The 14513-nt window shown below is 46.4% G+C and overlaps 1 protein-coding gene across 1 annotated transcript in view; it reads left to right on the top strand.

The window, feature by feature from the left end:
- Positions 1 to 13480, top strand: part of MARCHF4 (membrane associated ring-CH-type finger 4) — a 103620-nt gene extending 90140 nt beyond the window's left edge. Inside the window, exon 4 of the mRNA XM_082001313.1 lies at positions 12819 to 13480. Coding sequence (XP_081857439.1) covers positions 12819 to 13180 — 362 coding nt within the window. The 3' untranslated portion in view covers positions 13181 to 13480. The remainder of the gene's footprint in view (positions 1 to 12818) is intronic.
- Positions 13481 to 14513: the final 1033 nt, after the last annotated feature.

Raw genomic sequence — 14513 nt, 5'->3', positions numbered from 1 at the left:
AGTCCCTTTGTTTCCTTTGCTAAACTTATTCTGCCTGGAAGTTACTACCTGAAGCAGTGCTTTTCTTCCTGAGCCAAGACCCAGTGATGGCAGCCACAGCCTAAGTCCCTCTGCCCCATGGCAGAGCTTGACCTACAATATCTGTACAATTAAGCAGTGTTTGGCAGAAGTTGTTCAATAAGATTAAATAATGCCAGAGATCCTGTGCCCAGTAGTCCAGCCAGCACTTTAGCTTCTTGGAAGCAGTCCAGACAGCGTACAAACCCACAGCAATGACACTCAGGCAGGGCCAGTGTGGAGTGGGCAGTCATCACTACCTGCTGAATGCAGAGAAGCCTGAAGAGCTGAAGGTCCAGGCACTTACTATGCCAGGTGAGACAATTCACCCTGCTCAACCATGGCCACGTCACAGACCTTTCTGTGTCCTCCAGGGCTCAGCTCTTACCCAGACCTTTGCTGCAGACGTAGCCATTCTCAACTCCTTTCACTGCTTTCATTCTTCTCAGCTCAGCATTGACGGATCCCGTAAATGCACATGAACTCTTACCTGCCCTTTTCAGCCTGCATCAGCATTCGTTCTGCTGGGTATTGCAGCCCCTAAAGGTCCTCAGCTCTGGTGGAAAGACCTGGTATACCCAGAGCAGGAAGGCAAAAGTTCTGCCCTCCCAGGGATCCTAGCTAGTGACAGATCAGAAATGATAGACCCTTGTCCTCTTGGCTCCTACCACCTTCCTTAGTTTTGAATAGTGCCCCTGTGTGAGAGATTAAGACATCTGCAGGGGAGAAGGTGGGGTGAGACCTGCAGGGACACTGCAGGGGAGCAGACAGGAAAGGCTGCAGCACCCAACGTGTAAGGCTCCTGGAAGTCTCACAGAAATACTGGGATCTGCAATGAAAGATTTTGTCACAGCTGTGGAGGACAAAGCAGCCAAACACAGACTGCACTGTGCTGTGTCCTAGGGATACATTTATCCCACCAAAAGGCTGGCCAAAGAGCACCATAAGCATCTTTTGGCTCATGTCCTTGGGCTGCCTTCCTGAATAGTGAAGGGGAGGGATGCCCATATCTCACTCCAGCAAGGGGGTAGAAGTAATTGCAACACACACACACACATACTGACCTGCAACTTCAGAGGCACTTCCAGGTCCATGAGTTTAGTCTATGTGCCCTACATTACCCTGGGGGATGCTCTGGTAAGGGTGATCTGTACTCACTTTTCTGTCTCTCCTCACTGGTCCCTATTCCTGTTAGTGAAAGAGCACCTGGATGGCTGAAGCAGTCTGGAGGGATCGGGCTCACACAGGACCCGCATCCCTTAGAAAATGAAGAACTGTGAAAACTCTACCCTTTTTTTCTTACAGAATTTCGTTTGCTAATAAAAGCAGAGAGGGAGGCACTAGTTCCACCTTCAATAAGCAAATGTCATGTTTTGATCATTATTGAACCAAGCATTTTGATTTAGCATTTAGAGATGACTGCTCATGCTGAGTATTTTAAATTCAGTGTCAGAATTGGAATACGACATTAAAAAAATATTCGAGTCCAAATGAAACATTCTTTCTCACCTGTCCAAAAATATGTATGTATTCTTCCATTCTGGGGGACAGCGTGACTTCTTCAACTCTTACCCCAAGCAAGCGTGAAGCCATTATTTCCAAGCCTTACACAAACAGTGCTGTTGCCCAGGTTTGCCTTTAAAGAAATGTCCCAGGAATGGCTGAGGATGCAGCAGGACTGCACAGGCAGCGCTTTGGTCAAAGTACCATTAGCGATAGCAGAGAAAGGTTCGGCACGCAGACCTGGAGGACTGACTGCCATGGTGCAAGGGTAGTGAAATGGAAGCCATGTGCTTTTTCTCTCCTCACCACAAGTATCCACCTCCGTGGACTTCTGTCAGGGGATGTGTGGAAACAGAGACTCAGTGTGCATTTGGCCAGTGCTTTGTTCAATCCAGTTTGAAATTATTTTCTACTCCCTTCTTTCAAAGACCTAAGAGTATCTGCCATGCACAGGACGAGTGATTTTCACCTCTCGTGCGCAGTCTTTTCAAGATGTGGGGGCATGTTCTCATCTCCATTTTAAATTTGGGGAAAAAAGCCACCAAGAGGGTCTATATAATCCTAGCTACAAAGCAAGGAGGGGAAACCTGAAGAGAGCACGGGGCTATATGGGTAATGCCTCCAAGCCCTGTCCGTCCTATACTGGCACAGTTATCTGGAGATGCATGACTCAGAAGCAAGGCTCTCCTGCCGGTGGAGCTCCAGTCTTTATTTATTTATTTGCTTTTTCCAGGAAGAGTCTCATTTATTGCTGCCTGCATAGCTAGAGACTGCCCTTTAATCCTCTGCTTTATTGTGCGCTGTGAATTAAATACCACAGGAGTACCAGAGCCCTTAAGGGCACAACATCCATTTTGCTGTAGCTGTCCACAGCCTGCTGAGTCTACAGGAGTGCTTATGGGTTATGTTTTATCTATTGCCTGAGCGAGGATTTCTCTGAGTTTTGTTTTACCTATTTCTGTGGTTATTTCTTGTTTTGTTGTTTGTTTTTTTTTGTCCCAGTTTCAGGGCAGGGTGTAAAAGTGCTAGTCTGGGCAGGGCAGGAGAAAATTGTGGTGGTTGGTAGCTCCTATCCTTATAGCTGAAAATACTGTGGCATTTCCAGTGTGCAATTCCCAGGGTCAGCTCAGCTCCTCCGTCACAGATGGCATCCTGCAGACAGCTGATGCTGTTTTCCCATTACAAAGAAGCCATGTGGGAGTGATGAATGAAAAGGAATTTCCTGTCCCTTGGACACCTCCTATCAGCTCCTTAATTTTGCCAGTCTTCCCTCAGTTGGGGCATTACCAACTCAGCCCTATAGGGCCCAGCCCAAGTGTTGTAGAGGAGCACGAGGGTGGGCAGAGGACAGGAATGAGGGTGGCTGCCCTGGGATGAAGGTAGCACCTTGCAGAGAAGCTGACATCTACCTGCAGCCATAAAAGCTCCCCCAATGCTCCTACAACACACTGCCCCAAGCTCCCACCAGCTCCCCAAGCCCAATGACAGGCAGTCCTACCTGTCCTCTCAACTCATCCCGCTGGATAAAGCGCTCTTCCTTCCCCAGCCACAAATGCCATGTATGCGGGATGGACTGCTCCTGTTTGGGAGAGGAACCCATGGCACTCTGTGCACACCGGAACCGCTGCTGCATGCTTGTGTTACAGGCACTCATGACGTGCTGCAGCGTCATGACCTGGAAGTTGTCTCTTGCTGTATAGCTCAGCAGCATCCTGCGAAATCACAGTGCTGCCTGGAGGAGAGACGCTGTCGGCTGTCACACCAAGCACTCCCATCCGTAGTAAAAGAGCTGCCTCCTTTCCCTGGCTCCCCACGCTCGGCCCCAGCGTGGCAGGGGGTAAGGTCTGCCACGATAGCTCCCCTGGTGGAACAGCAGCTGTGGGCACCCTCTGAGATGACAACACACTGGATCCATCTCCCACCTGGCAGGGCTCTTGCTGAGTCTGGGGGTGGGTGTTAATGGCTGCAGAGAGCTTGGGGTGTAGCGTAACCACGCACTCAGCTGGGACCTGCTGTTCCGGTGCTCTGCCAGATGGAGCGAAGGAGGCAGGGAAGGAGAAGTGCTCTCGCTGACTTTCTGGGGGGTCTTGGCCCACCTGGGGCTGAGGAAGCTTTAGACAGAGCCATCCTTGAACCCCAGCTTGCATGAGAGGAGACAAGCTGTAATAAGCACAAGGTTTGCCTGTTGCAAGGCTTGGGGGCCAGCCTCTTTGTGCTGTTAACCCAAAATGGAAGAGTCCATACCTCCATAAAATACCTCCCCAAGACAGCTGGGAGCAGCTTTTCTGCAAACACTGGTGGGGGCTCTGCCCAGGCCATGGAGGTCTCACCTTTTGAGGGCCTCAGTTTTAGTTTTGCTGGAGTCGTGGCCCCTGTGGCCTGAGGACAGCCAAGCATGGCATACACATCGGTGTGAAAGCTGCCTGCCAGTGGAGCCCCATTACAGCAAATGCACTTAAAGGACTTAAAGGGTGATGGGCAGAAGAAGGCGTGTTTTGTCTTCCCCAGACCCACAGGCTCTATGACGGCACATGTCATCCAGCGGTCAACAGCACTCAACAGGGTCCAGCCATGCAGCCACCCAGTGCTGCTGAGCCAAAACATAGCCCAGCTTTGTACATATTTAGTCAGTTCTTTAGATATCAAAAAATGTGCATGGGCAATTATTGATAAGAAAATGCCTGATTATAATCAGCTAATTATTTTTTCCATACGCTAAGCATTCACTGAAGCTCTAATCATTATGAATACAATTTCAGTTTCTGCTATATGTCATTCAATGCTGGACATTTCTCAGCTTGCACACCCTCCTTGTACAGTTCCAGCACTACTCAGAGGTGACCTTTGCTAGATGTCTTGTGGACTGGAGACATCCTGCTCACTGGTCCAGTGTCTTGCAACTACCAGAAATGTCTAAAAGACAGCACTAGGTGTTCCAGGTTATCCATTAACTGGACTTCTCCTGTATGCAGGACATTCACTGTTCACTAAGCTCTTGAAACATTTTGGGGGGCAAAATTTGTATTTTGGGAAGCAGAGGTAACAGTTATGAAGCAGTCTATACTTGCTATTTGATTTCATCTGAAAGCAAAGAATCCATGAAAATCTGTATGTAGCAGTGGTTTGTATGAAAAGCGACTGTGTGATGAAAGCATTCCTGAGCTGAAGAAAAGTATGAAGTGAGGATAATGGACTCCAGAAAAGCAGCAGCAGCAGCCGCCTCAGGGGACCAGAGCAGGGAGTGTCTCTTGGGAAGGGAATCTGAACGATAAAAGAGCTGCGAACAGCTCACGGCTGCCAAAAGGGATGATACTAAAGGCACAACAGCAAACTGTGTCTGTGCAGGGGAAAGCTCAGAAGCGTGGGAAGAGAGCACTGAGGCTGCATCAGGAGCTCTTTGAGGACCCAACATGAGAAGCTGCAATCACACAAAAGGCAGAATAAGAGCCTGCAACTAATGAAGAGTCTCTAAAAATCACACAGGCATGGGGAGCCATCAGAGCTGGACCCCAGGATGACCATCCAGAGTTACAAAAGGCAAAAAGAAATGAGTCCATAAGTGTATGTAAAGTAAGAAGCACAACAAGGCAGGTCTAAGAGCTCAAATAATATTTGATACAAAAAGGGCCAAAGAGTTAAATGTTGCCTTTGTTTCAGTCTTTGAAACTTAACTAAAATAATTTTAATGAGGAGAAAAGAGCCCAGGGCAGAATGAGAAAAGAACAGATGCAAAAATATTCAGACTAGTTAGCTCTGTCCTTGTCAGTGTGTCCTAACGAACTTCAGAGGAAGCTGCGAGAGCAGTCTCTGACCCATGAGCATTTCATCATGGAACTTGGGGAGGATGCAGGAGGTGCCAGGCAGCTGAGGGAATGCAAGCAGAGTACTAACTTTAAATATAATCTCTATCATTAAAGAAGGTAGAAACTGAGGATCAAGGAAATGAAGGGCAAATCAGCTTAACTGATTTATAGAAAGATATTAGAATAACTTTTTAATTACCCAACTGATGAGCACAAGAGTATACCATATCTAATTTGGGAGGATAATTGTCCTAGTGGCTAAGGAAGAAGCAGTCAGTTTGATATGCTGTGACTTGGGCACTGCTTTTGGTGCTTTTCCTTAAGACTTCCCTAAACAAACCAGAGAAATGTGGTCTAGATTAAATAAATATAATGAGGGTGTACAGCCAATCGAAAAACTACTTTCTCAGCAGTTGTCAGTGGTGTACTGTAAACTGCGAACACGTTTCAAGTAGGACTGTTTTGGATTCTACTCGCTTCAATATTTTTATTAATGGCTTAGATAATGAAATAGGAAGCATTGTTATAAAATTCACAGATGACACCAAGCTTGGAAAGGCTGCAAACACTCTGGAGGATCAGATCAGCATTTGAAATGATCTTGGCAAATTGGAGAAATCAAGAAGATGGAATTGAATAAAGAGAAGTGGAGAGCGCTACCCTTAGGAAGGAGAGATCAGAATCCCAAACACAAGCTGGACCAGGCAGTCACACTGCCCAAGACAGCGATTCTGTGACATATCAGTTTGTTTCATCAGCAAAGTGGGGTGTACAGTGCTGACTCTGCACCTCTCTGCTCTGGGGACTGCACACTCCTGGGGAGGTCACTTGCAGAAAAAGGGGGATGAAATGAAGAGGTTCTGGAGATGAACAGGACAGGAGAGGGAAGGCATTACCTGATGCCCCACCTGGTCAACTTAGATGTTCACATCTCCCCTCCCAAATCAGCCCAAATGCAGAGTCCCACTGGTGCCACAACATAACTTTCAATTATGACTTTACCTCTCCCTCTCCCTGGTTCACCCTCTTCTAGCACAGCTCTGCAGCCTTGAGTCTTGGCCACTGGAAGATTTAAAGATGCTAAATTGTTTAAAGAACTTGTCATACTCAGCTGGAACTGAGCCTGCCACAATGTTGAGGGATGCCAGATACCAGGTGTCCCTTTTCCAGCCTGTATTTGCAGGAAAAGGTCCCTCTGGCTCTCTTTTCCCAGTTTATCACCAAGGACTATCTTGCATCATGGATGAGGGATAAAGTACAGGGGGTTGCACTGAAAAGCAGTATGGGTTGGAAGGGTCCGGTGGGAGCTCAGTGACTCATGTCCCACGTACTGTGAGATACTTGTGAAGTCAGGGTGAGGCAGAGATTCATGGTTATTTCTTAAGTGCTTTTTGGAGTGGAGTGATCTCATGGGGACTATGAGAATTTGGGAAGTGGTGAGGCAGCCTAACTTGAGCAAATGCAGAGCGCAGAGCAAAAGTCAGTACGCTTTACTGTACTACACTAGAAACCTATGGTTGGGGAACATAGCTGAGCCTAAAGAGACCACCTGTGGCTAGGTATGTCCTCTATGGTGTGCATAGCCCATCAGGGAAACATAACTCTTCTGTCTTTGTTTTCACACCCTTTATACTTTTAGCCACTGCTGGAGGCAGGATGCTATGATAGACAGAACCCTTGTGTCAGCCAGTACAGCCACTTTCCTGTTCTTAGCTTAAGATAAAAGGCAGCTAAGGATGGAGCACATAGGATGAGATTAAGGCAAAGAGATAAGTGAGGGCTGAGCTAGAGATAAGTGAGGGCTGAGCTGCTGGAGCTTCGGAAACAAAAGTGGGGGAATTTGAGATTGCCACAAAAGCTGAAAGAATTCACAGAAAGGAAGGAAGAGTTTGTATACGCAATGATGTCAACAGAGGGAAAGCCCGGCAATGAAAGTGTTATCTCCCAGAAGGACTGGTTTGCCTTGACCTGAGCCACTGCTGCTGTGGATGCAAACATTAAGCTTTGATCACAGCTGCCATAATCTTCCCCTGACACCCAGCAATGAAAGCAACAGAAACGGGCTAAAGCATGGCAGCAGTCTGGCTGAGATGAAACTGCATTTGGAACTGAAGGGGAAAGTGCTGCTGAAGGTGAAAACAAGAGGTAGCAGCTCAGGTGGCAGGAAAGGGGCTTTATGAGAAGCAGGACCAGAGTAACTGGCTGGAACGGACTGTAATTTTTCTTCCTGTAGATAATGTGAGTGACAGTGCAGGGGTGATGTACCACTCACTCACTGTCAGCAGAAGCCTTGTTTTGGTGGTTTCTTTACTGGCAAACAGGAGAAACAGTTCTTGCCCCAAGAATTTACCTGTCTCTTTCAAGAAAATGCATGGCAAGTGTTGGAATAAGAGGAAAGTCTATTAGGGGCTGAAAGTCCTTGTGAAAAGATCACTCCATGTCAGAGGCTGACAATATGCGGAAGGTGACTGCTTGTCATTTCTGGGAAACTGCTGCTCCAAAGTCATCTTAAATTGGAGGCTCACAACCGGTTGGGTTAATCTCACAGGATGGTGGTGCGTCAGATGGTCCTCCCTTGCCCATCCAGAGGCACAAACACAGTTGTCCTTGTTACATCTGCGTTTTGCCCATGTTCTTCCAACAGCCCTTCTAGCCACTGGGCTGAGGACCTCTTTTGGCCAGTCTTGCCACAGGCCCACTGATAGCAATGCATCTCTGTCCCAACTAATTCCAAGAGACAAAAGGCCACATGCACACAGCCCGTATGTGTCCACCCTCAGCACCAAGAGCATTTCCTTGCACAGAGACTGCACACGTGGATCACGATGTGGCATGGGCAGGTATTGCAAGGCTCAGAGAAATCCTACAGTGACACAAGCCTTACCTCTGGGCCATGATACTCACCCTTGGTCATGTTCCCTTTCTAACTCTTGCATTTTAAGAGTCCAGAAGCTCAGGGTTAGCTGTGGCAATCAGTAGAACATGGAAATTAAACTTCTTTCACCAGTGTTAACTCTGTTGCAGACTGCATCTAAATCATCTGGAAGAGAAACAGCCCAGTTATTCTTGCTCTGGATGAAAATGAGAGTGAGGGTGGGGGGTAAATGGGAGAAGTAAGTCTTTCCTCAGAGGCAGCGGTTGTCAGCTTGCTCTCCCAGATGCTGTGGGCATGCACTGCACTGACACAACCCTTGCCGAGCCAATCTGTATTGACGTTGCTTACCTGTTGCTTTAAACCCAATCTGGAACAGGCTCTGTGTTCTTTGGGGCTGGGTCACTTACTGTGATAGTTTTGCATAAGAGCAGTGGTTAGGTGCTGGGTGCTCTCCCATGTATAATAAATGAAAGGAAGCATAAGATACCAGCGTAAACAATGTGTACAGTTTTGGTATAACCTATTGCCAAGGTATTGCCGTGTTTGCCTGTGCTGTGAAGCACAAAATCAGCTTCTCAGCTCTGGGAAGTAATCCCTGCACCCAGGATAATCACAAGTCTCTCCTGCCTGGACTCTACAGAGCTCCACAGGGATGACCATGATCTGACTTTGCATGGACTCAATAATAATAAAGCCACAAGATGAAGAGCAAAAAAGGCTAATATATGGAGAGAGTGAACACAGTGAAAGATCAGTGTGGTTTCCTGTACACACTGTTCCAGATTCAGCATGTGTTAATTCAGAGCACTACACTGGGTTAGCCCTACCATAGCTCAGAGGTCATATGTCTTGTCCTGGGAACAGCACAGCCACATCAATGCAGCTATGCAAGCAATTTTTTTGGTAGACTTTGCTGTCAGGTTAATATCCCATCAGATAATATGGGCTGTCTCCAGCTCCAAAGCCTCCTGGGAAATCTTTTCACGGCACAAGCCAGTGCAAGTAGAAACATCTAAGAATACAAGAATGGTCAAGGCTCCATCTAGCCAGCTGCCCTGTTTCCATCAATGGCCACAAACAGACATAAGAGTGAAGTAAGAACAAGACAAATGTATATTGTAGTTCCCCTGAATACTTCTTCCAGCATTCAACAACTTTCAGCTCAAGGAATTTCTTCTGATGCTGGTCCAGCTAGGCCTCTACATGAGAAAATGTGAATGAGAACAGCATATCTTCACCGTCGTATGGAAAGTGTCAACTTGCCATAAGAGTTTCATTTCACCAACACCACAAATAAGGGGTTTCATGGACCAAGCAACAATCTGGACTAACACATTTTGCATGAAACTCACAGAGATTTTCCTTCCAAAGAGGTTGGTTTTCACAGAGGATCCATTGAGAACAGATTTTGTGAAGCAGAAGAGAGGGAGGTAAACTTGGGAGGAGTGGAAAAGGACCAGGCCACTACCAGAATCCATCTGAAATTCTCATATAGACATTTCTGCACTGAAAAGAGAGAAAAGCACAGAGGGAAGTTCACACCAACCTGCTATCTTCCCCACACACCCAGGAGTTGGCTTATGGAATAATTGCTTCTAGCTGGACACTTCTAGTTGAATACAGTTATTACTGAAGGATTTCCCACTTAAGTCTGGCCTTTAATTGGAAAGTTTCACCTCTGTAAACAAGAGTGATCCTCGAGGAAGGGGTGTTTCTGGAAGGGGATGCACAGAGCTGAACACAGGAATTCAAATCCTAAGTTATCTCAGGCAGACAAAATATGTTTTGAAGTGTCCTGCAGCTTGATACAGACTGATGGACTCTTGCTTACTCTTGGCATTTACTCTTGCAAATGAATCACTGTTACTTCTGCCTCCATGCCCACCCCTCCACTGGGTTCCTTTTTAATTTTACAGCTTCCTGAGCTTGACACTGGGAAATCGATAAGTAATTTAGAGCCCAGTAAACACAGACGAAAACAAGTTATTTTGTACTTTTATAAATATTTGGAAACCAAAATTATCTAAGAAAACAGGTGCTCAGTTGACTCAGCAACCCATCCATCAGCATCACACAGTTAATTGCATAAGATCATAAACATTTATAATTAGAAGGCAAACAAACAAGAATTTTATAAACAGCCCTCTTGAATCAGGCTGCGCATTAAATATTTGTGATAAGGTAATTAAGAATAGATTTACAATCCTGGCTCAGTGTTTAATACTTTGGAGAATGGATTTGATTCTATGGAGAATGTTCTACAGCCAAGGAGAAAACATTCGATTTCATCTCTTTTATCCAAGGCTTAAAGTGGTCTCAGAGAAACATTGGCTCTGTCATTGATCAGAGTGGAAATTTATTCATTACAGATCAGACAGCTCATTTAAATATATGTCTAATGTCCCTTGTCATGGGCTGATCCACTTCAGGCCTGCTTCAAAGCTCTGTCTCCTTGGCTGGATCTGCAGGCTTTCCCAAAGTCCTGCTTTTTATGGTTGATGCTTTGATCAGAAGATGTCAGAATTTTCAGCCGTGTTTCAAAGTAGGGAGGAAAAACACATTTTCCTATTATGACATCATGGTGTTTGGTTATGAAAAGCTGGCATCAGTACAGGATTACAGCTGTGCAATCTCAGGGGTCTATGGGAATCAGAGGGAAGATCTCTCTTGTACTGTAGTGCCCAATGCCATTCCCTGTCCCAAAATAGCCAGATCTGCATACTATCCAATGTAATTACTTCTACAACCAGTAAGCAGGCTCAGCACCCCATTACAATGACTGTGAGAATCCCTCTGAAGCTCATCTGTGATCAAGTCAGCAGGGCTTCTAGTTATGATTAAAACCAGAGAGGCTAGAAACTCAATCTGTATGGAAGCTAGGGTTTAAGCTCTGTAAAATCAGATGCAGACCCTAAGAAACCAGGTGGATGCAGCCCTTCCATGAATAATGAGGAGATCAGCCCTAGGGGTAGTATGACCTTCAAATAGTTTGGTTTTTGATAAAGCACAGGTTTACTCCAGTAATTATCTGGAGTAAAACTCTACCAGAAACTAGAACACCCTGGAAAAGGTGTGTGGAGGGTAAAGCCGTAGCATTTGATTCATCAGGGATAGCCGTAAGCCACTTTATTCTGTGGTGACCACCGTCTCTCCATACATCGCTCTTCGAGGCAGCCTCCTCATTTAGGCATGATTTTGCTCCTTATTTATTGTGCGTCTTTTGTTCTTTGCTCTTGTATTTATATGCTTGCAATAGGCAGGCACAAGAGCTGCTAGAAATGTTTCTGATAATCTTGATTCTGATCACGAACGGTGAAGCCATCATTATGAAGAACAAGGAAGCTATCCATGTGCTAACTCACCCCGCCCTACTGCTGGTCTGGCTTCAGTTACATGGGACACAAAGGTACTTTCCTAGCAGACAGATTGCTGCAAAACAAGGAGACTCAGACCCCCCTCATTCTGCATAAATCCCACTCTCTAGCAAAGCTTGTTAATCATATTACAGTGTGTCAGCTAAGCCAATTGACATGAGATGTTGCAGCTTCCTCCAGCCTCAGTAGAGAACACCACAGTGTTGCAGTCACTGCTGGACTTGGTGCTTTCAAAGGGTCTGGCCAAAGCCTGGCAGCTTGAATAATAACAGAGCTTAACACCCAAGCACTGTCATCATCTAAACAATTTCTAACATTATTTAAGCCTTCAATCCTCTTGCAAGGGTGGAGAGGATGACAGAGACCGCTGGGAGGTGAGCTAACTGCTGGGTGGAAGGGCCTGAGCTGTCCACTCTCTTTCAAATGCAGAGACCATTACAAGTCAGGCGTCCTACAGCCCAGTGCCACCCCCGGACATCAGCTCGGGTACGTGCAGATGGGTAGCAGGACGTACGCGTTACGCGCGCGCTTAGCGCACGCACGGTGTGAGCTCATCTGCCCTTTCTTTCAAGCGTGTTGTTTTTCCCCTTAGAAGGGAGCAATGACGTATGATGAGGTACCCGCTCTGCAGATGAGCAAAACTTAGCCTGGGATGACAAACCATTTGCAGGCATAGACAGACCCTTTTTTCGCTCAGTTGCCGCCTCTGGCCTCCATGTGCGTGTCTGCTCTGCTGCTGTGTGTGTGGGGAGAGACTCGGGCTGTGCGCGCACATGACGCTGGAGCAGCAAACGTCACCGGCACGTCAGATCCAGCTACACCCCCTCCAAACACACGCTGGTAGCTCGGTGAATCATGCCTATGCAGCATGCGAAACTAGTCCAGCGACAGATAAACCTCGGCCATCTATTGGTAAACAGATGCTGTTTTGCTGTAAGAGCATAACGTGCTCTGCCGCATTTACGATCCGTTTATTGATTGCTGAGATAAAGCTGTAATCCTTTTAATTCAAGGGAAAAGGGATCCAGCAGAGCAGGAGCACCTGTGCTCTGCCAGTTGGTAATTAAAATACGTGATTTATCGTTGAATAAACACCGGCTGAGGGAGAGCTGAGCTAACCAGCTAGCTGGGGGCAGGATGCTGGGGTAGGTTTATGGTTCTTTCTAAAGTTTTGTTTCTGTTTATTTCTTTCCCCCTTCCCTCCAGGTCTAATAATACATGAAGGGCCCTCGGTTTACCGGATTTTTAAACGGTGGCAGGCGGTCAATCAGCAGTGGAAAGTGCTGAACTATGACAAAACAAAGGACATGGAGGAACAAAAGACAGGGACGAGGACAAATCAGCGCCCCTCCTCCCAAACCACCCACTCGTCCTCCGCTGGTGGTACAGCCACTAACTCCGCTCCAGCCGACAGCGGGGCACGGGCTGCCGGCCATGCCACAGGCACCCTCTCTGACCACCACTGTGCTTATACCATCCTGCATATACTCAGCCACCTGAGGCCTCACGAACAGAGGAGTCAGTCTAGTAGTAACAGAGAGCTCGTCATGAGGGTCACGACGGTCTGAGCCGAGGAATTCAGGAGGCCTTAACACAAAGCGGAGGAGACAAAGAACTCATAAAGCAGAGGAGCATGGTGTGCCTTTTTCTTTCTCTTTCCTTTTCTTATTTTCTTTTTTTTTTTTCCTTTTCCCTCCTCTCCTTTTCTTTTTCGGTAACTGCACAAGATATAAGAGGCGGCACCTGGCCAGCTGAGGGAAAAAGCAGGTGGAGGGAGAGCTGCACACTCATGCTAAAGAGGTTAATGTTTTCCAGCCAGTTTGAAAAAAAAAAAAAAAAAGAAAAAAAAAGAAAAAAAAAACCACCAACAACACAAATCACAAAAAAACCCAACAAAACAAGTGCAATACAGACTACAAACTGAGTAGGCAGAGTTCTGGGGAAGCAGAGGAACAGACGGTTCAGCATGTCTTACAAATCCTGTTACCTGGAATAGGTAACGCTCTGTACGCACCCCCCGTACACACATGCACGTGCACACAAACACACACGCAGTGTGAGATTTACAAAAACAAGGAAGGGAACAAAATATTTGGAGTATTTTTGTTTTCCAGACTGTGATTAACCAGGGCTATGAGTTGTTCTGTTTCATGAGTCACTCTGGAGCCTTGTTCAATTTACCGTAGGGTACCTGAAGTGAAATGGCTGGGGATTTTTCAGTACTGATTTACTGAGAGAGAGATTGAATCATCCCACCAAGAAAATCTAACAAAGCCCAGGCATACCCAAATTTCACCAAAAATCCTGTTTTTTTCATAATGTACCTGACAAGGGGTTTGTGAGGGTGGAATTGGGGGGGGAGGGGGGGGGTGCTCCATGACCTTTATTCAACGTATAGGCATTTTTGGCAAATTTTGTACAAATGCTCCGCAGGTGTTTCAAGCACAAGTACTGGTGTGATTTATGCCTTCATAACCCCAAATCCAGCATCGAAATCTTGCCACTCACACACATCATTTTCCATGCAGACATCCCAGGTTAATTTCCTTCCATTTTACTCCGATCACAAGAAGCTGAACCATCTCGGTGGGTTTCCGCTTCTTTGCTGATTCGGACAGTCATGCATTAGAGATGTACATCTTCTTTTTCGGTGTCTGTATCCCTGCTGCTCAATTTGCAACAGTCTCACTCAGTCTTTTAGGCTGAGCCTTTCACATCCAGATTGTTAGTTTATTACAGAGTATTCCATTCAATCATTCAAGAGAGAGTTAGTCTGAAGAGGGAGCACAGTTGCTGATGGAATATGTAACACTTCTAATAAGTCTCCTTCTCTGAGATTTATCCTTGAAGGTACTGGTTGCTCTTCAGGAACATTCTCTTTCAATGCACAATGGCTGAATC

The sequence above is a fragment of the Phaethon aethereus genome, assembly GCF_964289735.1.
Source record: "Phaethon aethereus genome assembly, chromosome: 6".
NCBI lineage: Eukaryota > Metazoa > Chordata > Aves > Phaethontiformes > Phaethontidae > Phaethon > Phaethon aethereus.
The sequence above is the reverse complement of the archived record's forward strand: the minus strand, read 5'-3'. Positions and strand labels throughout refer to the sequence as shown.